This window comes from Pantherophis guttatus, chromosome 1 (genome assembly GCF_059756535.1).
Source record: "Pantherophis guttatus breed Tessera chromosome 1, ASM5975653v1, whole genome shotgun sequence".
Lineage (NCBI taxonomy): Eukaryota > Metazoa > Chordata > Lepidosauria > Squamata > Colubridae > Pantherophis > Pantherophis guttatus.
This window is the reverse complement of record NC_142063.1, coordinates 308,360,695-308,385,546: the sequence shown is the minus strand read 5'-3', so window position 1 is coordinate 308,385,546 and position 24,852 is coordinate 308,360,695. Positions and strand designations below refer to the sequence as shown.

Sequence of the window (24,852 nt, the reverse complement as noted above, 5' to 3'; positions counted from 1 at the left end):
AGCGGGTTTTGGGTTGCAGTTTGGGCACTCAGTCCCTAAAAGGTTCGCCATCATTGCACTAGAAGTTTGTCCCTTTCTCTTGTATAAATGTCTGCTTTTGAAACATATAAGAGGAGACAGAATGAATGAAGAATTTACAGATATCTGTATTTTGGTGTTAGGAAAGGTGTTAAGATTAGGAAACAAGTTGAAAACAATGAATTATACAGCTCTGACTGTTTCAAGCAATGAGAAGTTTACACAATACAGATTAACAAGATAAAAGGTGTCCGACAACATACACAAATGGTAGACAACTAGTCTGAAACTTGACATAACACAGCATCAAATACACATGTAATGGGATGAAACAATGTCCAAGCATTTCTGGGTTATGTAGTAGCATACAACTTTTTGTTGGTCTGTTTGTTTTGCAAAAGGCAATTCAAATCACAACATACTTCAGGCAAGCATGCAGGAAAAAGTCATTTATTTTTGCACATTGGTATGACATACCTTGCAACATATTTTATTATAATGTATTAGACAAAGATGATATAAACCATCTAAATAATATACATATTGATTTGTTTCTGTTTAAATCAGCAATTGCATTTACACTGGAATAAAGATTATCAGTTTTGGTAAAAATAAAATTATTTGAATCCACTTGTTAACAAAATGCACAGTGATTATAAACCCATTTTGCCTTTTTCTTTAAGCCAACTTTCCTTTTTTTTCCACTGATCTGTCACACTGCAGTTGGGTTCTGGTGGACACATAGAGATGATTGTACATAGTACTAGGAATTCATCTTCATGTAGTTCCCATGGCTACAAAAATTGCTAACTATTTTAAAATCACATGATATAACAACAAGTGCTATGCAAACATCAGATTCATTTAATGTCCAGCTTCTTGACATATACAGTATTATTATGATAGATTTACTTTTTTTTAAAGACTAACCAGATTGGGCATTTTAAGTCACAAAACACAAACATTAAAACTTAGAAAATACACTTTATACATTATAGTATTTAGTAGTCCCTTAATCCAGTTTAAAATAAAGCACAGTATAATGCTTTGGTGGATTAGGTACTCTAACACCGTTACTACAATGAATTCTTATAAAGTTCCTTTTATTATATTTAAATAAGAAATTATGGCTCTGCTCAGAAATAAAATACCTGAGCCCAAAATGTTGCACATTCCCATTTTCAGAGTTACTTTACTGAAGGAAAAAAAGTCTTAAAAAACAAATGCCACAATGTATTAGAAAATAAAATTAATACTGTGAACAAATTCTCTATGTTCCCCTGACTTTTCACAGCTAATAAGGTATAGTTCAAATTCAACCTGTGATTTTTCCTGCTTTGAAACTGTCCCAAGGGTATTTTTTTTTTCCAAAAGGCAACTGGAGTTTCTTGGGTTGTTTCTTTGAAAATGTTCCGCTTATGAAAGAAGCGAAACGTTTTCAAAGAAAAAAAAAAACCAAGAAAGTCCTGTTGCCTTTTGGAAATAGCACCTGTGGGACAACCATGACCTGGATGATTGAGAATCTCCATCAACATCTACTTTGAAACTGTAATAAAGTAATATATGCATATCTTTGCTTACTGAGTCTTCTAGCTAGTAGTGCCACTCAGTTTATTATCCTTGAGCATTAGCTTATCTTTATCCTCTCCCCAATAATGAAGGGCATTCCAATTTAGTATGAGAGAAACTACTGATCTGCAGATGGAAAAAAGTGGTGCGGAAGAACTTCATGGCTGCCATTAAGAAAAGTTCCAACTATCTAGAGGTTCTCAGTCTAAATAATTACCTCTGAAGTGGGGGCATAATGATCCTTTGCGTCATTCTTAGTCCAGAGTTTCTCTACCGTGGCAACTTGAAGACGCATTGACTTCAACTCACAGAATTCCCCAGCCAGACAGCAAGCCCACACTTCTTAAAGTTGTTGAGGTTGAGAAACTCTGCTCTAGTTTAAATCCTCTTTAACTAGTTGAAATTTTTGTTTTGGTGTAGGTAATATTCTCTTGTGGGTAATCTGCCAGAGTAGGGGGTAAGGAAGAGAGTCAAAGATGAGATAGGATAATCTCTCCCTTTTTTCTCTTTCATCCTGTTTTCTCCTTATTCCCTCTCTTCTTGTTTTCTATATTCTCTCTTATGCTCTTTCTTTCCACCCAGGCCAGAATGTATTTGTCTTGCTAGAACTCTAAACTGATGCTTTTCTGACAATTTCTTAAAATCAGTTGAAAGGCTATAAATTGCTCACCCATGGACTAGGACAGTCCTTAGGAGACAAGCAGCTATTCAGTACCCAGATTTTGACTCCTAGTGAATTCCCAGATTACATTACTGAAATTTCCCAGCACAAATAGATGTGGGGTGTGAGTTTTGAGATGGGGTGCTAGAAAGAGGATCAAAAAAGTTTTTTAAAGCCCTTGCATGGTGTCATGTACTTATTTTGAACTATTAAGCTCCCTTCTATCCTTCCAAAAGAAATAAAAGGGTGGGCCTAATTTTTCATGCAGGACCCAATCCGGAACCTGCATGAAAAATTTTTCATCCCTTCAGTGATGTCATCATATCATTGGACATGGTCTCCATGTACCATGTTTAAATTTCAAGAATGCATAGACAAGCATTTTCTCTGGAAGGTGCAGTTTATTTCATTCTCTTATAGCTTCACTTCAACTTCAAAAGTTGAATGCATTTGCATCAGAAATTAAGTAACTGAAAAATAGGATGACTGTTCTAGCTTTCTAGACATCTTACTGGGAACTGTTAAACCTTTTGTGTAGAGGTTGCTACCTGATCCAATATTATTTATCAGCATTGACCTATCCAAGTAGAGTTCTGGTATTTCTTGATATGATTAGTTTAATTGAACAGAAATATATTTATTTATTATAAATAAGAGCATGCTGAAGTCTAGAGAGCTGGAAGGACATAATGGTTCAGGTGTTGCACCAGGAGAAGGGAGATCTAGCTTCTCCTCCGTCAAGCTAGAAAGCTATCTGAGTTACTTTGGACAATCATTGTCTCCCACCCCTTGGAACGGCCTGTCCATGAAATTGCCAGGAGTCAAGATTGACTCAAAAACATTCAAAATAAAATTGAAGTCTGTATTGAAAACTATTTACTATAAACCATGCTATTACATACATACATACATATATACACATATGTATATATATAATATACAAGTGTCTATATTGTATAATCAAAATGCCGACAGGCCTCTATAAAAATGCTGCCTGCTTGACCATTTAAGATCTTAGTAGATAGCCTTGTGGATTAAGTATTAAACTGAAAAAATAAACTGGCCAGAGTGAAAGAAATCATGTTAGCATGTTTGAGAACCTTGCACATTGTTAGTCATTCCTTTTCAAGTGTTTTAATAGTTAAAAGGAAGGGCATGCCACTTCTTAAATAGAGCAACTGCTAGCCTCTTCAGACATGGGAGCTGCAGCAGCAAAAAATGTAAACTGATTTTGATTGCAGCCAAGGCCCCCAACACCTCAATGTAAGTGTAGCACTTACAGATCTCTACATACCTCTGCATCACTTTTAAGGAAAGGGTATTTGTATTTTGTTTTTATTTCCCCCATGGGGAAAAACAGAACTAGGCTTAATTCCACATAGCATTGGGCTTGGAATGAGCCATTGTGCTTGTTGGTCACTTAATCAGGATTATTAAATAAAAACTGGGTTGCTGAATTGGGTGGATTTTATTATCAATTTTACATTTGCTGCTTAAGGGCTAGAGATGCAATTGTGCAACTTTAGTTTATTTGTTCCTCTTAATTGGTGCAGGCCAAGGCATCTACACACTGAATTGTTATGGTTTCCTTCATCCCTTCTGTCAGTAATGATGACAAAACTTACAATTATTAATCCTTGTTAACCATAGGAAAACCACTTGAGGCCATGAAGCTAAATGCCTGACCTTTGACCTTCCCTCTCCATGAATGTACATCTATGAATGATCCTCATTCTTCAAAATATAAAATAATGCATTTCCAATAAGGTAGCAACTGATAGGAGAGCTGCCATTCTTCCACAATGCCGTTCATAGCCAAAGAGAGAACATGCACATTAGAAAAACTTAAGATACTGATCTTTGGCAGACAATTTTCAATCAAACGTCAGGACTGTTAATATTACAACGAATCGTTCCCAGCTTCACATGGATTATCAACACCATATTTTTCTGAGTCAGCTACATGGATACTTATTTACTTGTATATTATAAGTACACATCACAAATATAAAAATATATGAGCTGTTGACCCATTTTCTTTTGAGAACAGAATTTGCTCAGTGTTTTTGTAATTTGCAGATTAACACTACATACACAGAAATCAATTGTCTTAAACAGTTGGAACACTTGTGATGATTGTAAGAATTGCTTTTAAAATAATCCTTCAGAATTTGCCTGCCTCTGTGGATGCATTCATACAATGGGCATCTGCAAGGCAGTCAAAAAGCAAAGATGATAGCTATGGCTACTCGATTAAAGCCCATTCTCTTTATACAATTTGCATGTAAAAAGAGATGTGACTTTGCCTGGTGTTGGCTGCCATTTTGACCTTTTATGACTTTCCCTGCAGACAGCCCTGCTTCACCCCACTTACTCTTGAGTAGCAGTTTCAGCATAAAAATATTTAAACTCAGTAAGTGTGACTGCACAATAGGGAGCTGCCATTTGCTACCTACTGAATTGGCAGTGTGGACAGCATAAAAGTAGTTTTACAACTGAAGAATTATCTTTTGAGTTAATCACTGCTGTTCAGGAATGACTGAATGTGTCCATAGTTTGGGATTAGCACTGAAAAAGGCAGCATGAGCAAAGTAGTTACAATGGCTTATTGCAGTTATAAATTCTATTTTGAAGCTACAGTAACAGCCTTTTTGATTGACTCTCATGTTTCCAAGATGGTAGCAGGTAATAGGCCTAAGAATCTTTGTCAGGGATAAGGAAAAACTGAAAATTTTGGTTGTCTGCAACTTCTATCTTTGCCAAGAAATCTCTTCTATGAATTGCCACTAGAATATACAGTTCTTTTACACCATTTATGGCCACCGAGAAACGAACTCTTTCCTGAAGAGAAACAAACTCTTTCCTTTCATGAAGTTGGCCAAGCTCTATTGTGATAAAACTGACAAATTGTTGGGTAGTTAACAGTGATTTCCCAGGAAATGTTTTACTTTTAAAATAATTTTCCTTTTCAAGAAGTGAAGTACAAATCTATAGTTTGGGGAAACATGTATGTATGTATGTATACATGTACAAAATACATGTTGTGTATTTTATATATATTGTATCTATATTGTGTATATATCATGTTCAATATATATATTGTTCACAGCAAAGTTACCTCCCATTATTTTCTATTCAGCATACACCAATGATTACATCAAATGTGGAGAACTTTATACATGATTGTACAGTTTATACAGCATGACATTGTTATTTACTAGTACATGAAATATGTGACCTTTTAATCAACATATACTTATAATTGATGTGTGGGAATTTCCCCATTCCTTCTCTGAATAATCTTTACCAACAAATAATATGGCTTTCTTGATAGTATAATTGCATTGTGACTTTGAATTTAAGATAATCACCACCAAAGACATTAGCAAAGTTGAATAACTAGAAAGTGAAAAGAAAGGTAATCATAAAATATACAGGGTTTTCCTATAAAAAAAAAGAGTTGGCCTTCTCCTCCCCTTGCTTTATTTTGCCTTATGGCAACCCATAAGAACATGCTTAAAAGCAAACAGATGTGAAAATATGGTTCTTCCAGCATTTGAGATTTCCACAAATCCTCAGATACTTGGCCTAGTCTTTCTTTTCTGTGGCTGCAGCTTTTCTTTTAATTGGGAAAATATATGAATTGCATGCCCCTTGTTTGTACCAACTGATTATAAGTTTACTGGAACAGTGTAACAGAACGGAGGAACCATATATAAGATGTCTCACAAATACACACACACACACATATGCACAAATAAAAATATTAGCAATGGGTAATGGTTGGTTGATATATTATAGAACTGAGTATATGAAATATTTGATTGCTTTCATTTTTATTTAACTAATTGTGGATAACATTTTATAAGAGCTGTTTTAAATATGCTTTTAAGATGGAATGGAAAGATATGGAAGACAAATAAAGGCATTTTTGTACTTTATACAGAAATGGGAGTTCTTTTACAAATTATTACTTACATTAGATATTTTGTGAGATGTGTGACATTCTGAGTTGGATACCAAAAGCACTTACGAATGTTTCATTGTAGGGATCTTTAGACTAGTTTCCTGATGGAGCCCCAGATTTTACAACAATGGGAATGCCACAAATACTTCATAATGATTTGATGGCTATGTTTAAGAACCAGTGTTCCAGAAGTTGTGCTTACTTTTACTCTGTCTTTACAGAGCAGGGGATAGTGAAGTGACATGGGAGAGGCAGACAGCTTTCATACATCTTCTGTGGCCAGCATCCTCCATTTAGTAACAATAGTCATGCCATGAATTTAGCAGTTAAGTGAAACATTTGGTTGCTTCTTAAATTCATAAAAAGAGGAACAAAATTGCTATTGTGATCAGTTCTCTTACCTGTGGGATTCCCAGAAGTATCTGGTTAATTATTGTAGAGAACAAAATGCTGTCTTTTGATCCAGCAGATTTCTTTTTTACTCTTATGCTCTTTTATAGCAATTGATAGCATTGGTCTAAACCATTGATTGGTACAACAGTATCATATCCTGTTATAAGTTCCTTTGTTGACTTTTTTTTTGCAAAACCAAGACTGCAAGCTAAGACACTTTTCTACAGTGTTAGAATTGCTTCTTCCAAGGTTCACCCAGTAGAATATGCCGTTTTCCAAAACTTTTTAAGTACTTCTATTCCTGAAATTGTTTGATTCATATATAGTTTTGGCTCATTTTTAATGATTACATTATTTATTTATTTATTATTTATTACATTTATTTGCCGCCCATCTCATTTCAAACGACACTGGGTGGGTGGCTTACAGCACATCAACCTTCAAAAAATGCTGTGTTGTAATTTTTATCTTGTATTAGGATATTGCAAAAGCCGCGGGGAGGTGTGTGCGTGTGTGTGTTGTGTGTTGTGTTCTTAAGAATGATATAAATCTTATGCAGTGAAATTAAATGACATTTCCCTTCCACAGATTGGATTTTTTCTAGAAGTATAACAAGACATATTGCAATACCCACCCCTCCACCTTGCAGTCCCCTGAATGCATCAAGTTGTCGGATACATCTATAAATAACATTTTCTGGAACAAAAGATGGGCCAGAATTATCCTCTGCCTTAGAGATACTATTGAAAAAGATTAGAAAGGAAACTTTATTTTAGTTGGGATAGGAAAGTAGAAACTGAGAAGATAAGAATTTTTTTTTTTAGTTTTTAAAAGATTATTATTTGTTCCTTTAGTAATTTAGGTATTCTGAAGGACAACTGGGACAGTGATTCTCAAAGTGCCTGATAACTGTTTTTGACCCCTGAAAAATTGTCCCACTTTTCTCTATGAAAAATGTATAATCTGAAACACTGAGGTACACAACACATTCTGCAAGAACTTTAGGGTGACCTTGCTAGTTGCCTTTGACTTGCCGTTTTATGTTGGTTTGTTGCAGAAAAAAACCATCCTTAATCTTGCCTTGATGCCTTATAATTAACCTTAGTTGTTTGCTAGCATTTGTGATTTGGGAGTGGATAAGCTCTGGGGAAGAACTTGCTGTTCTTGTCTTCTTCTGAACTTACTATTTTTGCTTTGATAGCATCCACCTTCAGAAACAGCTCTGTTTTATCCTTCACATTTAAAATGGGGCTTTAAAGAGGCAAATCAAATTGCCTTTCTCTGCCACACAGAATTAAACTAGCTGTATATTAATTGATTCTAATTCTGGGTTTAATTGTTAGATTCTCACAAAAAAACAAGATCAGAGGAGGCTCATGTTAGAATTTCCTGTTGCCTTTATGTAGGTCTAGAAGCAATAATGGTTGGGGCACTATCAGATGGCATTATTGGCAGCAGAGAAGTTGGTTGGTTTAATGTACCATTTCTCAGAGAACCCTTTCCCCTCTTGATATATTGTCACTCAATTGTCAATCAGATAACAGTGTTGAGTGGGGCGGGAAGTCATGGGCGGGGGGGCAGGGCTGGATAAATGGTGGGGAGAGCAGCATTTATTTCTACCTTATCCTACCTCCCCCACATTTCCAGTACAATTTCCTTTATTACTCTGTGCTTCTCAAGCAGTTTTGCAAAACTGCTTGAGAAGATTAAACTATGTATTAACACATACTGCAGTAACTTAATAAATACATATATTAACCAATTAAAAGGCTTTGTAATGATCATATTGTTACGTGCCCAGAACCTGGCACATTTTATGCCAGTTCATCTACTCTTAGGGATATTCTCAATTGTTATTTTTCTATGTGGCATTTATGTTGAAGTGCTTTTTGAGAATTGTGTACAAGGGCTGAAACACTATGCTTATCCATCTGTGGCTTTAGATGTGCTTTTTCTAGGTGATGCCTTTAGATCTACAGGATTCTGTTGCAATACATCTAGGCATCAGATTGAGGAAGGCTGCTTTGGATGTTTATTTAGCATCAGCATAAATATTCTTTGTATACATTCAAAATATTTTGTGGTTTGCTATGTTAATTAAGTCAAATATTTTTTTTGCCTTTAAAAATCCCCTTTTAAAAGGTCTGGAGGAAGAGATACAAATTTCTTCATCAGTGTTAAAAGAGGTCTAGATTAAAGTCTGATTAATCATTTGCATCTTCATTCTGCATAAGAAATGTTTATTTTATATCAACCAGTTGATTAGACTAACTATATGTTAATTCTATTAAATACTTGTTTTCATTCTTGAATTGTGAACAGACTTTGTTACTAAGAACTGAGGTCTGTATTCTTGGATACAATCATTTGGAAAAACCAGAAAGGCAATTGATAAAATAAAGAAACTAGAGATAATAGTTATAGTTCTCTGAAATAATTCTTTAAATATTTTCTGTAAATACTTGCTTGACCTACTTCTTCCATTTACAGGTAAACCGAGATTAGTGAAGGATTCTCAGAACACGGAAAAGGGCTTTTAAAAAAGTGTTCAAAGAAAGAGAACAGAATCAGCAGATTAAATGCTACTTGTAGACAGCAGTGGTGGGTTTCTACCGGTTTGCCCCGGTTCAGGCAAACTGGTAGTGGTGGCGGCGGGAGGTTCTGCCCACCCACCCGGATATCATCATGGACGCTCTGCGCATGCACAGAAGTGCCGTGTGTGTTCCCAGTTCCGAACCGGTAGCGAAGGTAAGTAGAACCCACTATTGGTAGACGGCAATATGCAATCAGATAAAAACAGAAAAATAACCATATTTTGACTCAGTCTTCATCAATAAAAAGCAATGTTTTTCATCAGCCATTTTGAAGAGGGAAATGAAGCTTGAGACTGATGATAAAATGGTCAGGGAATACTATTTACTTTGAATATGTTAATTTTCCAGGTCAGGTTTTAAAATACCAGCTGATTGATGCTTATTTCTTCAGTTGTTTCTTAGATTGATATCCCATCTTACCTTCAGGAGCTTAAGGGTTAGTTAGTTAGAGAGAGAGAGAGTGAGTGGTCCAAAGCTACCAGTGAACTTCCATAAATGATTATGGCACTGAACCATTTGTAGCCCTGTTCTTACATATTAACCGCACTCATCTGTCCACTATCTTTGCGCAATCCTGACGATTTCAAGTACAAAATGATTGCAAGAGAATAAATTCCCTACTCTCAGGAAGTGAAACAGAATGATCCCATAAACTACGTATCAGCCTGCTTAGGGTGATTCTGCAGCAGATCATAAAATAATTTATCAGAAAAGGTAAGACATTACTCAAGTCAAACTAAATTTCACAGAAATTCAGTGATATTCTTCCAATATGTTTTTTTGACTTTCTAGTCTGGTCTATAGCCCTGGAATTCCTTGGTGGTCAACCAGGGACTGCCACTTGCTAAAACAGTAATAATCTGTGAGCACTTTGATGCAGTAATTAGTAGACTTACCAGATAAAGTTAATCTTTTTTTCTGTCTAACTTTCTTAATAGATGGTGGAAATGCTCTAATACAATATATCTTGATTTTAGTACAGGTAATTGTTTAGCAACTGCTTCATTCAGCATTTACCCATAGTTACAATGGTGATGAAAAAGTAACTTGCAGCCAATCCCGGAATTTACAACCTTTGTAGGTCTGTAAAGCAAAGGAAAACTGAACTAAGATGATAAGCACAGCCATGGTTTTTCTTAGTCAACAACTGAGTTGCTGGTCCCAATTGTGATCACTAAACAAGGACTACCTGTAAAGCATTTGATAAAGAATCTCATGATCTGATCAGAAAGTTAGTTAAATATAGGCTCGATGGCTTGACAGTTACATTGAAATGTAGATGAGTCTAAAACTGTGTTCAGAAATTGTTCATCAGCGATTATTCATTAAACTGGAGAGAAATATTAAATAGGTTTCTACAAGTTTCAGTCTTGGACTCACTATATTTTTATTAATATTTTGGATGAAGAGGTGCAAAATAAAATCTTCAGGTAGCACAATACCGTTGGATAATTAATTTGCAAGAGTGCACAAATAAAATTCAAAAAGATCTTGGTGGGTGAACTTAAAGGTCTTAACAAAAACAAAGAAGCTATTTTATCTGTATAGATTAAAAAATAAAATCCACAGATACAGGATGGGGATAATAGTATTTATGAAAAAAAATGAAGAGAGGTAGGTTGAGGGTGCTTGCTTGTTTAGCTTTGAAAAGAAAAAAGATTCAAGGGAGAAATGATAGAAATGTCACCCTGAAGTAAGACCTGTTGTCTGTCTACCAAAAGGGAAGGGTGGAGAATTATAGATTCAGATTGAATCCTTATACTGTGAATAGTGCAACAAGGAAACAATTTATAGAGGTGGTGGGCTACCCTTTATTGGGTAAAGTTCAAGCACACTTTAGACCACCGTCAGTTACAGATATTTTAATTTGGTTTCCTGCACTGACAAGAGTGTTAGATTTGATGGCTTATTTGATTAAATAGCTCGTCTCAATTCTATGAATCTAATTTAGGAATTCACAATTAAGTACAAGGTAAACGCCTTGGGGAATCCTGTGATTTCTGAATAGATGAAATGATATAAAGAATCATTGAACAAGGACTGAGGGATCTTATTTATAGGACTGCTTATGACTACCAAAAGTTTAAAAACTAAAAATAAAGCAAACATGTGTGCAAATTTAATGAGGAGTCTTTAAATATAGTTATACTTACTAAGCTTTAAATAGTGGCATGTAATTTAACAAAAGACTGGCATTCCATGGTCATTAAACTCATACAAGGCAGGATAATTTTCCCTCTAAAGGGTTGCTCACTTTGCATGCCATGATTTTAAATGAAATTGGAGTTACTTGATCAGAAATATAATGGGGTTCAGCTGCCTTGACCTGTTACATCTACAGTGCATAATTTACTTATTTCAATGCATCTCTCTGCAAAAACAAAACTGATAAAACCTTTTGGAAAAGTCCTACAAATGGATCTGGATTATTTTTAACCTAATTATCCTTGCACTAGACAATATTGTTATTTTTAAATAAACCAGATGACTATTAACAGTACTCCACAATGGTACATCCTGAAAATGAATCCTATCAGTTTGTGATTGGATGTTCTTAAAATTACTTCACTTCTTGAGCTCTATAAAGCAGCCTTTTCCAATTTAAGAGTTTTGCAGATATGTTAAACATCTGCCATGATGACTGTGACTGTAGTGATACAAAACATTTGAAGGAGAACATTTTGGCTGTTTCCCTGGTGTCCATCTGCTATAATGTTCTGAATTTACTTCTGCTATAGAAACCCATTATGAAGTTAGTGATATGCTTCCTCTTTTGTTGAACAATAAGAAATCCATGGGACAATGAAACAGGAGGTTTCCTTCCTTCCTTCCTTCCTTCCTTCCTTCCTTCCTTCCTTCCTGCCTGCCTGCCTTCCTGCCTTCCTTCCTTCTTCTCTCCCTTTCTTCCTTCTTACAAGCACATTAGAAGCAAATAAATATTCTGTTGACAGCCTTTTCCTTTGTCATGGTGCACCCTATTGTCTGGACTCCAAATTTAAACTACTTGAAATTGTTATCCTTTCTTATATATGAAGCAAAATGAGTGCTTCAGAATTGAAGGTCTGTTAATTCTAGGACAACTTTGTCTTCATTGGGTATTGAAGACATAACAGGTGCTCATTTCTGATCATTAAAGAATTTAAAAAGCAAAGATAGTTAGCATCTGACAGTATAGTATCTCCAAACTTCAGGGCTAGTATGTAGGAATTTTCAAAAAAAGGCCCTCAAATCAGCTTTTCCCATAGAAATCTATACACAAAATGCTATAACGTATATAGCAGGGGTCCCCAACCATGGACTGGCACTGGTCTGCAGTATGCCAGCAACTGGGCTGTACAAACAAGCAAAGCCCCATCTGTGGGATGCAGGCAGCATGTGAAACCACACCCCCTGCAGTCCGCAGAAAATTCTCTCTCCACGGAACTGGTCCCTGGTGCCCAAAAGGTTGAGGGTATAGCCTCTAGCATACTATTCTGTAAACTTTAGTTGTCCTAGTGAAGAGAATACTTGACTGTGGAACTTGGTGTCAGCTTTTTGAGAACACCCTGGGACAAATCCTACCATATCAGCTGTTGAAAAGGAACGGAATCTGCCATGCCACAGTGGAAAAACACAAACACCACTCTGTGCTTCAAATCAACCAGCACTACGTAGTCTTATCTTTGTGAAGTTGTTTCTTAAGTGGCCAGTCTATTAAGAAATGACACGTGAAAGTTTTATAAGCCTAGAATGAAGCAAAGATAGCTTTTAAAAAGTATTTTCCATCTATACTCAGACCGACAAATATGGTGACCTAAGAAGAATCCAGGAACAAAGAAAGAACCTGGCTACTTCTGAACATCCTTTTGTCTATCTCTACAAAGGAAGAGATAATCAAGATGGCACTGCCTATTGATTGATCTGATTGATTCTGCTCCTGATAACATCCGTTGTGAGGATGGATCCAAATCTCCTCTCTAAGTTTGCACTTAAATCTTATGTTGATATAACTTATATAAATTCCCAAGAAAAGTCACCAATGAGAACAAAAGCTCAGCATGCTTTTGTTAAGATTTACTCCAAGATCAACCCTTTATACTGGATGTGACAAGGCATAAACGTACCCTATGAATGTGAGAGAAAACAATTCTTCATGGTGCAAAAGACTATCGAGACCAAATATCGATATCAAATATCAAGACAAGTCAAAGAAGAAAAGAATAGTTGCTTGATAGCAAAAAAAGAATAAAATGGTTATTTGTTCTAATCTACCCCTGGACTCATGTTGATATCAAGAACATCAAACAATATACATAGAAAAAAGAAAAGCTACAGAAAACAAAACAAAAAAAAATTCCTATATATCAGGCATTATCCTTCTAGAGGGAATTTACTAAGTGCCATTCATACCTGCATCATCTCAGTAAGGGTCAGTTGATATTAATGCAGTTTAATAGCCAACAACAATAGGGGAGAGGCTAAGGCAAAGAATGCCTGAAAATTGAACAGCACAGAATAAATGGCGGTATCCATTCGAGAGGAAGGAATTTGGGAAGCCTTGGGGAGGACCTGTTTTGGAAGTTATTGAGAAATCTTATTTTTGAGAAAAGGTTTGGTGTAGATGTTCATGAGAATCCAGAACACATGTTCTGTTAACTATGAACGTGGCCTGGAAAAATTGTAAGCATGATTCTTATATTTGATAACTTTTAACTTCATATTGCTTGTTTTTGGATATGGCTTCCAATTAATTAAAACATTAAACTTGTTTTAATCCTCCCCTTTTTTTTTCTACAAAGGATGTCTGTGGTTGCTAGGAGTTGAAAATGACTTGATGGTATATAATAAGGTACATAATAATCACAGTAATCCAGGGACTACTTAAACACCTTTGGAGTACTGGAGCATTATTTCAGTTTTGAATTTCTTTTATCACTGGGTGTTTTCCCAACATAAACCAAAGACTCTCTGTTTGTTAAACCCATTTGATATTGTCCTACCCTTGGGGTCACAAAGAATAATTTTCCATGTTTTGTAATTTTTAACAAACTCTGGCATAACCCTTGTGTAATGTGGAAGACCCTCAGCTTCAATATTAATTCCTTTTAACCAAAATTCCCTTTGACATTGGAATAATATTTAATGTCTCAAATGCCCTGTCTAATTAGCCAATGGTTTTCACTCAATTGTATCCGAGTGTATTGTACAGTCGGAGACATATCTATATCTCCAAAGGGAAAATAATTGTGAGATTAGTTTACATTTATGGTATAGTGTGGATATGCTTTATATGGTTTTCTGCATTGTATAATGGAGTGCTTATAAAGGAAATCTTTCTTTCCTTTTTAAATGGCATGAGGTTTATACCAGATCTGTAGTGATTATACGTGGACAATCAAAATGCAAAAGGACAGTTTCTGTTAAAAAAAATCAATGTGTCTGTTTTAAACCAAAATAAAATTTCTTGTGCTACTTTATGTAACTGTGGCTATAATAACAAAACACTTTAAATCTTTAGTGGAAAGAGAACTTATCAAGTGTGAACAAGTAAACAGGAAAACCTAGAACTCTTTGTTCTCCTGAAATAAACATTTTGTCTTGACTAACAGATCTACACCACACCACACTAACCCCACAAATGTACTGACTTGTTTAGCTAAAAAGGCCGGAGAGCTTTATTCCACGTCCCAGGGAAAAAGCCATTCATTTTCAAAGGGAGAATAACTTTTCTATAATGTTTTAAGATATGTAGGTATCAAATATTTTTTTCTACTGTGTTGCTTTCTTGACTGGGGAAAACAGAGAAAACAGAGCTCCAATACTGTACAGTTTGATTTTTATTTTATTTTTTACAAATTGCTCATGAATGTTAGAAATTCCAAGAATAAGTTAGTTATATGTTTTGTGAAGCAAGATAAATGCTTTATTTGGAAGTCTTCTCCTCAATCTAACATCTTTTTTTTCCCTCCAAAATTGAGCTTTGAGAGAGAAAAAGTTTTTAGGACAGTGGAGGAGATCAGTTGGAAGCAATCAACTGGCAAACTACAGGTTATGTTTAAAATAATACTCTTTTGAACATTTTTCTGAATTTATTTTAAATAAGGCTTCACATCTAAATGCACACATTGCACACATTTCTTTTTTTACTTTATTTTACCCCTTTTAATGCTACATAGCTTGCTTAAAGAAGTGTGTGTGGGGGGAAAGACTGATGACTCATCCAGTGTTTAATTTTCCCATTGTCCACTTATAAATATAATCTATCAAGAAAATTGTAAAGCTGGGGAAGGTTGCAGACTGATGTTTCTTAAAATATCCTGTTGTTTACTTGCTAAAAGAAAATATACTAAAGAGAAGTGTTTTGTACAAGCATTATGGAAGTTAATCTGGGGTAGACAGTCACTGGCAATAATTTAAATAGGAATTATGTAGTTATCCTGGAAAATAGAAGAGTTGGTAGAAAGAATATTCTATAGTACTATTTTGCTTTACACGACTGGGCAAGTGTTTAAATTGTTAGTTAGTAAGTTTGATTTAGATTTCTTGTCTGAGTTTCAGAATTTGTTCTAAATAAGGAAGAGAAGTCTACCCGCTCCATGGGTATAAAGAGGAGTGCAAAGATTTTCACATCATCACTATAGTTCAGGAGTGTCAAATGTTAAGGCCCGCAGGCCGGATCCGGACCACAGGGTGCTTAGATCTGGCCCATGGGGCCGCCCTGGAAACAGCAAAAGACTGGCCTGCAATGCTTCTGCCAGCGAAAACAGACATTGCAGAGGGTTATGGGTGGGTGTTTTCGCTGGCAGAGGGTTGCAGGAGGTCGTCACAGCCGAAAATGGAGCTTGGGAACCCATTTTCGCTGGCAGAATGCTCGGGCCACCACAAGTGACGAGCTGGCCATGCCCCCCAGGCCCCCCCGAGGTCAAATGACCTTGATGTAGCCCTCAATGATATCAAGTTTGACACCCTTGCTATAGTTTCTGCTAGCCTACAGTTGGGAATTTGGTAGTACCTTTTCAGATTAACACATTTTATCAAAAGAATGTTCCCACCAACCAGGCATCTCCTGAGTCAAACTGCCATCTATTTCTAACAAGAGCCATATATTACTGTGATGTCTGCCCCATTTCCCTTTTTCAGAGGGAAGCCCACCACACCGGCTTTCCATGATTGGTGTAAAGGAATTGGATGTGGAGTGCCATATTCCATCCCTCTTAAAAGAGCAAGCAATCCAGTGTTCCCCACAACCCATAATTAAAAGGAACACTGGGATTCTGTTTTTGTATCAAGACTGTATCAGAAATTTCTGAACAGGGTCGTTTTTCTGTTGGCTGCTTTGTATGAATGAAAAAGGTTGGGGGAATGGGCATTTCCTACCTTTAACGCATAAGGAATTTGCTTAACTGTTTCAACTGTTTAACATTCAACACCCTTGAATTCACTTATCCATTAATTATTTTCTTTATGTTTCTGCTGACTGCAGTGCTGTTTATTGACTTGAATTTCCCAATAATGAAGCTGTAAGTCTCTCCTTATTCATATTCAGTGGTTTTCCAAATTATTCTCCAAATGCATCATTACTCTGAAATCCTCTGAAAGAGTTTTCCTGGGCCAGTTTTGAGTGACAATGGATAGGAACCCAATGAAACAAGTGCTTAGTCAGCCCTAATCTTTCATCTATATATCAAAGATTAATATCTGATTCAGATCTTTGTGCTTCTCAAGTTTCCTTTTGTAAAACAGCAACAGCAGTGATTTCATGATGTTATAATTAGCTGTGTTAAGAAAGGGTGATGTGATTCCTGCATTAAGATTTTGAGAGTATTGTTATACTGCCAACTATTTATTAACTTTTTACTGATGAATGTTGTCTAACCTTCTCTTGGCTTTGATTTCAGCTGCGTTGGGGCAGCCTTGTGCAATGAACATCACAAAAAATTGAACAAATGAGGACTGCAAAGCATTTTTCAAATTAAAATGCTTCATGAATGATAAAATATGAGAAACATATTGTTTCCAAATCATTGCTAGCTTTTCTGCTGACACTGAATTAAAAGTTAGTGATTTTTCATGCTGGCACTGATCAAGGATTCTAAAGCAGTGATTGCTTTTTTTCTTTTTGGCAACCAAATCATGACCTTAGAGAGAGCAAGACTAACATGATTTACTGTCCCTTTATGTGATTTTTCTTCTAACTATCTAGCTCAGTGATGTCAAAGGTGACATGCCATGACATTTTGAGTGACACACCAGTATTCACCAACACCTGATGATGTTGTTCAGGATGGCCTAGATTGAGGGACAATGACTGATTATTTATCTTTTGTTGGTATGTGTGTGAGACACAACAGCAGAATCAAGTTAGGCATTTCCCAAATTTTTGAGGAGCTCAAAAGGTTTAGCTGAAGAAAAGATCATAGTGAACCACAGGAATTGCTTGGGACTGCAAGTCTGCCTATCATGGAACTGGACCACTGAATATTCATTCACAGGTGAGGTCTTTTCTACTAGCACATCTGTGCTGAAGATCACAATCTTCTGGACCTTTCCCCACCTCACCCACCCATAACTTTGGATGATGATGCTAAACCTCTGTTCATTTTAACAGGCAAAGATACCTCTAATTCTTTGAGCGGTATTTCTCAACTTTGGCAACTTTAAGATGTGTGGACTTCAACTCCCAGAATTCTCCAGCCAGTTTGCAAAGTTGAGAGCACTGCCGTAGGAAATGCTATTGCTTCTAGTAAAACTTTCTTAGCAGAAGATGTATTAATGGAATAGTTAATGAGATATGAATGTTCTTTCTATGAAAAATCTCTTCTGCATGCTTTGTAAGGGCTATCATACAGATAAATGATAGTACTTTATTAACCTGAGAAATACAATTACTTTATGAGGACAAATATGTCTCTGTGTACCTGCATGAGGGAGAGAAGCAATTATCATAACACATATTCTTTAACAGCAACAAGCAGCTTTCTAGTTCTAGAGCCACAATCTCCATAATTTTATAAATGCTCTTGTACTTTAAGAGACTTACAAAAATTAAGGTTACCAGATGTGAATAGTAAAAACTTGGAAGACCACTAGATGGTAGAAAAGAAATGATATAACATTGGCTGCCACAGTGGTTGTCCAGATTTTTGGAGCCCAATGCGTAACAAAATGATAATCAGTCAAATTTTAATTCCCTCGATTCCACAAATCTGTGCTAGAGAGCATGTTTTAAGGTAAGATTTTCAATGTATTATTTGTATGTACTAGAGCTCTATCTATTTCTAGCTGGGCATTACTAGTTTTGTGCATTAACCAAGGATCTCAAAATGAGATCATTTGAATGGGACTTAGGCTGGCATCATAAATGAAGATGGAATAATGTGCCAGACTAATGATCAATATACAAGCATGTTACTTCCTCAACTTACCTTCTCTGCATTTTTGTTCTTTGATACCTAGCAAATTCAGCTGAGAACATTGTCTTAGTGGCAACCATCTCTCAAGGGCCAATCTTGGTCTGTCAGCCTTGTAAAACCTTATGTATCTTCAGGACATGATCCCCAATCTCAACAGGTTGGTATGAGAATATTACCCAAATATCTGTTCCATTTACTTGATTATTATTTTGGAGCTTTAATCTTTCTGGCTTCTCCCCCTTTTGGTATTCTACAACTGACACAAGACATAATCTTTATTTACCGGAAAGCTTCTCATTTCCTAATTCAGTCTTAGAAAATGAAATGATAGGTAGCTATAGCTAATTCATTTATTTGCTGTGTGCAGATCTACCTGGAGGAAAAGACAAAGGAAATTGTAGTGGCAGACAACACCCTGTTAGCTGTTAAGGTGTTTTATCCCATATGGCAGCCTTTTGTGACAATCCCCACACTTTCAAAATTCAACGTCTTGGCCCGAAATGGCTATCTTTTCTAGCTCTTCCTGTTTTGAATACATGCCTACTTCTGATATTGATATTGGTTACTGATATTGATATTGATCCTTGATATTGGTGATCCTTGATATTGGTTACTAATCGGGCCACATACTGCCTTAGGTCTACTTGAATTAAAAGTTTGACACACTTGCATCCATTATAACTCTAGGAAGAGAGTTTTTTGCCATGCATTTTGGTTTGTTTAATTGAGATTTTAGTATTCAATTGTAGGAGAGTGACCATTGAAGATGAGGAAATATATGAAATGGAATTTTAAATACAGCTTAATGTTCAATACCCGAAACAAATGTGACTATATAAAATGAGTGAGGTTGCCAATTTAAAAAATTGCTTGTTGAAATATTATGATGGGTATAATTATGTGAATTTGGGGGTAAATGCCTTGATATGATTATGTGTTAATGAAAAGGAAGTCAGACTTTAAAACTTTACAACCCAAGCTTTTATATAAAATCATATTTTGAAGGGTGAAAGACTATTATGTGATAATTTTAAATATAAAAATAAAATTATGTATGTTGAATTAATGTGATTTTGTAGTAGTACAATATTTTAAACAGATAAATTGTGAGGAATTTATGCATTGCAAGGAATTAACAAATAATATGGTTGTTTATCTGACTGCGTTTTTTAGATTGAGTTGAACCATCAAATTGGTAAATGCAATTCCCAGATTTTGTAGAATCCATTATATTTCTAGTCTAAGGAAATAATATATCATTTAATAATACAAGAACAACAACAACAACAAAATGAACTAGATGAGATGAATTAATGGAGAAAAGAAATGAGACAGCAGAGAGGGAAAATGCAGCAGTGCTGATCTTTAAATCAAAACTAATTATACATTTTATTATCTGTGTCTCAGTGTACCATTGATCACAATTCGTGTACACACTGTTTCTGTTACTGTGCATTACACACATCAATAAAATGAAAGAAAACAGATGAAATGAAATAATTTTACACAAACACAATAATCATATTATTATTATTATTATTAATAATAATCCCTGAACAACCCAAATGTTATTCCACCCCCCCCCTCTTCCCCAGTCCATAACAGACAAATCAAATGAAATTAAACAGAGAACAAAAAGCCTTTAAAAGTGAAAAAAAAATTACAGGAAAAAAAATTAAAAGAAAAACTCAGAATTCAAGCATTCCACAGATTGTTCAAAATGATTGAAAGCCTAGTCTAACTTCCATCTTTTTAACCAGGTGATGTGAGAACAGATTTTATTTTTTTATTTTTATAGCTAGGTTAAAAGAGGCTACTAAGGATCTGAGATAGCCACAGTTAATGTGTACATTCACTGGTGATGTAGACTAGGCCTTTTAAAGCTTTCTGTGTGCACATATCATGCACAAATGAAACTGCATCTGCACAGGTAGCCTCTGCACTGAAATGAATGGGAAAATGGTAGCCATTGTATTAGAATGGAATCCCTAAACACCCAAGGCATCCAATTCATTACTCTGGTAAAATTACCATTAATTTCAATGAGTCTGGGCTGCATATACAGATAGAAATCTAGTACGAAATTCTACGTACATAAAAAAAAAATCCATCCCTTATTTTGCTTTATTCACTCAGTCATTATATGGTAATACAATTAGTTTCCCCACGGCATGAAATATGTCTCATGTTTTTGCAGTTTTATGGAGTGATCTTTTTCTACAGCATTGATATTCTGGCCTTGCCATTTAATTAATGCACTGAACAGGTCATTTCCAAATCTGTGATTGTATGATTTAAGGATAGTAGGATTTTAAGGATGTGAATTCATACAGCCGCTTCGCTTACCATAACATACTGGATGTGTATGTTACTGTCCATGAGAAAATGGGTCATGGTGATAGAAGAATTGTCATTATCAGTCATGCACCCATGAATAAAGGAGAAATTACAAACTCCCAAAAGAATATCATTCTATATTTGAGAGAAATAGTTGGAAATATGTCTACAGATTTTTTTCAACCGACATCCAACAGCACTGTTAAAGTGACAATGAGAAATATATTTTACATATATATCTTTTTATTTTCCAATTGGAGGTGGATAAACCTGAGACTCTTCAAATATTATTGAATATCACTCCCATGATTCTGAACTACTGGCCATACTGCTGGGAACTGGAGTCCAATAATATCCAAAGGGCCATACTCCATTGATACTTAGAGAACAGCTCCTTAATCATTGTAAGCATGCCTATATTTTTATGATATGGAAACATCAATGGCTAATTATTTGTCAGTTTTCTTTTTCAGAAACAGGCCTATTGTGCGGTTAAGACTGCAATAACAGTGTTTATATGACCATTTTTAAGGTATAAACCCTATATTGCACATGGCTACCCACGTTGCTTCCATGTCACCAGGGAAGCAGCAAAGTCATGCACCCAGTCTGGCACCCATAAATAGAATCAAAGAAACAGAAAGAAACAGAAACAAAGAAAAATGAATTGTTTCAATAAGTTTCATTCTCTCTAATCCCCTTTTAGATTTGCTTGCTTTAGATATTTTAGATGTAGTGGTGAGAGAATTCTGAAAAATGAAAAAAATTAGAAAGACAGCACATGGAGAAATCAATAGACAAACCAGCTACAAAATAAATATCACTGGACTGTTCAGTTGCACTGTCCATGAATGATAGTTCCCAAGAAAAGCTCCTTTTTGGTACATCAATCTACTCTGAACATTGATAAGTACATTGTTGACATGTACTCATCAATGTCTACAACAATACTGATACTTTTTAATTCATGGAGATAAATGCCAATTCACTGCCAGACAATGCAGATAGTGCCACATTTCTTGCTAGGACCCATTGTTGTTCTGAAGGCCAATGGGTGGTAGAACTTTTTAACTCCAGCATGGAAGAATAAATTTGAATTACAGTATTCTGATGGTGGGTTGCCCTTTACAAATGTTCAGCGATTTCCACAGAGCAAGAGCAGGATCAGAGGGAGTAAGCAATGCAAGAGACCAAAGAATTGGCATCTGGAGCACATGCAGCATAAATACTCTGGGTAAAATGGGTGGCTGAAAAAAAGCTCAAGGATGTTCTGGTGATTTAGGGTTCAACACAGCTGTTCATACTTAAAATGAAGAATGAAGTCCCAATTAATTCCAACAGTCTAGTAATAAACAGGCTAAATTCATCCACAACTCAGTGGTAAAGCACATGCTAGCATGTCAACTATCCAACAGTTCAATTCATGGAATCACCAGTTAAAATAGTTAAAGGGCTGGATAAGCTTCTCCCTGAGATCTCAGAGAATCACTCTAAGTGAGAGTCCTGGGCTAGATAGGTCACCGGCTTGACTCAGTATAAACAACTTCCTGAGTCCTGTACTTGACTGGTAAACAGATCCCTTTCTATGTGACGAAACTTGCACAGCTTCTTCCCTTTAAAACCTAAGACTTTCTCCAGTTCTTGGTTATTGCTTCTTAGGAATCTTATATAGAACAACGGAATGAATACCAACCATTTCTGGACTCTCACTCTGTTCATTGAAAAGAAAAGATATGGAAAGAAACACGCTTGCATTTTCAATGGTCGGTCAGCTTCACTATCACTATTCAATGCTATATTACAGATTATGGTTTGCTTCATTCATGCAAAGTATTACAACAAGTACAATGAAAGCATTCCCAATTTGGAGTATGAGAAGGAGCATAGCAGCAAATATTGGTAGATGGAAAGGGCATAGGAGGGAACTGAAATTTATCTGACAAAATATGTCAGAAATACAGGGAAAAATGCTAGGGCTTCGGGCATGAGTCTATAATCCACAGTCTGGAGCAAACGGAGAATTGATTAAATATGGTTTAGGTGGCTATTTTTCTTTTAAGAGAGTGCTGGTCATAAATAGAGTTCTGAAAAAAATGGGAAAGGGTTATCTGTGGTTTAATAACATCTGAACAACCAGGCAGTTAAGGAGGGATCAAAACAAAAATAAAAACAAACAAAACAAAACCTCAAACAAAATTATCCTCCCCATAAACAGCATAGGGTTGGAACCCCCTTGGATTGTGTTGGTCACTCTAGACTCACATGTGTCATTGAGGGTGGTGATTCAGCTTGTTCTTGAGTTAATGAAGAAGGCAACAAAGATATTGGTCAGAAAGTCAAGAACTCCCACTTAAGTCCTTCGCCCAATATGATATAACTTAAGGTTGGTTGTTGGTCTTTCCAAACAACCCCCTTTGACATCCAACTGCTCCTTAGAGAGGGAGGGGAAAGGGAAATACAAAGTAACTCCATCATGACCTTGTAGGCTGAGTTGCAAAGACGGCCCTGCATCCAGGTCTCCATTGCAATGCTGCTGCTCCTGGTGAAGACTCCTGCAGATTTCAAACTCCTACCACAAAGCTACATTCCATCAATAGGTAAGTGAACATGGCAAATGTCTTTTCTCCTCTGTTCAATAATATTAGATCTATATCTATATATCTCTCTTTCTATATATAGATATATATATAGATACTATCTTCAATTGTTTCTTTAGAAGCCCTTTATGTGGCAGTAGGCTTCCAGAGATGAGAAAAATATGTACAAGAGCCAGAGCAGCACAAAGAGGCTTGAGGTCAGAATCTTGGCAGTCCGTGGCCCGCCTAGCTCACCTCCAATCTCTGGTCTTCGCCGGTAGAGGAGCACACCAACACTGATAAAAGCAAATATAGTGAAGAGGGTGACAGAGAAAGCCAGGTTGCCTGGTTGGACTGCAAATGTCTCCCCATTGGCTGCATGGTAGATTGCAGCAATGGACCAGGCTACGCCGATTCCCAGGAAAACATTCACAGCGTTGCTACCAGTGACATTACCTATGGAAGCATCTGCATATTGATCTTGTGTTGCTGCTACTTTGCTGGCAAATGTATCTGCAAAGTGAAAAGAAACAGTATTATTGAACCTTGAGCTGTTGTCCCTACTTCCAAGCTCAGAGTTAGGCAAATGGTTTTCTAGCAATAGCAGGATGGTACATTGACAAATAATCTAGCCAAAAGCAAGATCTGGATAGACTTCGAAGTTGCACTGTCTAGAACTGATGTTCTACCAATCTTAGCCCAGTGGCTTTTTTTCCCTCCCTTCTCCAGATCTTCACCTTAGTAGGTTGGATGCACTCCCCCCTGCAGTTCTGCAGGGGTATTTTAAAGACAGCCTTCTACATCAGGACATATGCCAAATGGCTCTGTAGAATCCCCAAGCTCCTTTTTTGCTCTTTCTACAGGGAATCTCAGATCCTATTCTGAAGAAATAGCTGGCAGATAATATGAATTGTTTGTGGCTTTTTCTGTTTGACCAGGATTTTGATATATCCCTATTGCTCGATTAAGTGCCTCTTTGTTCTCACTCATCCCACTTATTCACTCAACCACAGAATAGAATTAATCTTAGTGATCATCGCTATTATGCTACTTTATTCTATTTCTGTTTAGTTTTTATTTATATAATTTCTAGATATATGGGTTTCAGTGTTTGAAGTACACTGTTTTTTTCTGCCTGTAAGGTAGTATTAAATATCAACTGAAACCACCTAAGCCCAGTGGTTCACACATTAAAGGAATTGAAGTAGTCATAACTAAAAAGGGATCACAAGCTACGTCTGCATTTCAAATCATTTTTGCACCTGCAATCATTGGAGAATGGATACATGGGAGAAGCAGAAGCTGAACCTACAACTTCAGCTTGCATTTTTCTCCTGCCCAGGAT

The 24,852-nt window shown here is 36.1% G+C and overlaps 1 protein-coding gene across 6 annotated transcripts in view; it reads right to left on the bottom strand.

The window, feature by feature from the left end:
* Positions 1-452: 452 nt before the first annotated feature.
* The window catches only part of SLC8A1 (solute carrier family 8 member A1), a 287,632-nt gene continuing 263,232 nt past the window's right edge, over positions 453-24,852 (bottom strand). For all 6 annotated transcript variants that reach the window (XM_034427508.3, XM_034427507.3, XM_034427511.2 and 3 more), the window contains one exon: positions 453-24,020. In XM_034427508.3, the coding sequence (XP_034283399.1) occupies positions 23,644-24,020 (377 nt within the window). In that variant the 3' untranslated portion in view covers positions 453-23,643. The remainder of the gene's footprint in view (positions 24,021-24,852) is intronic.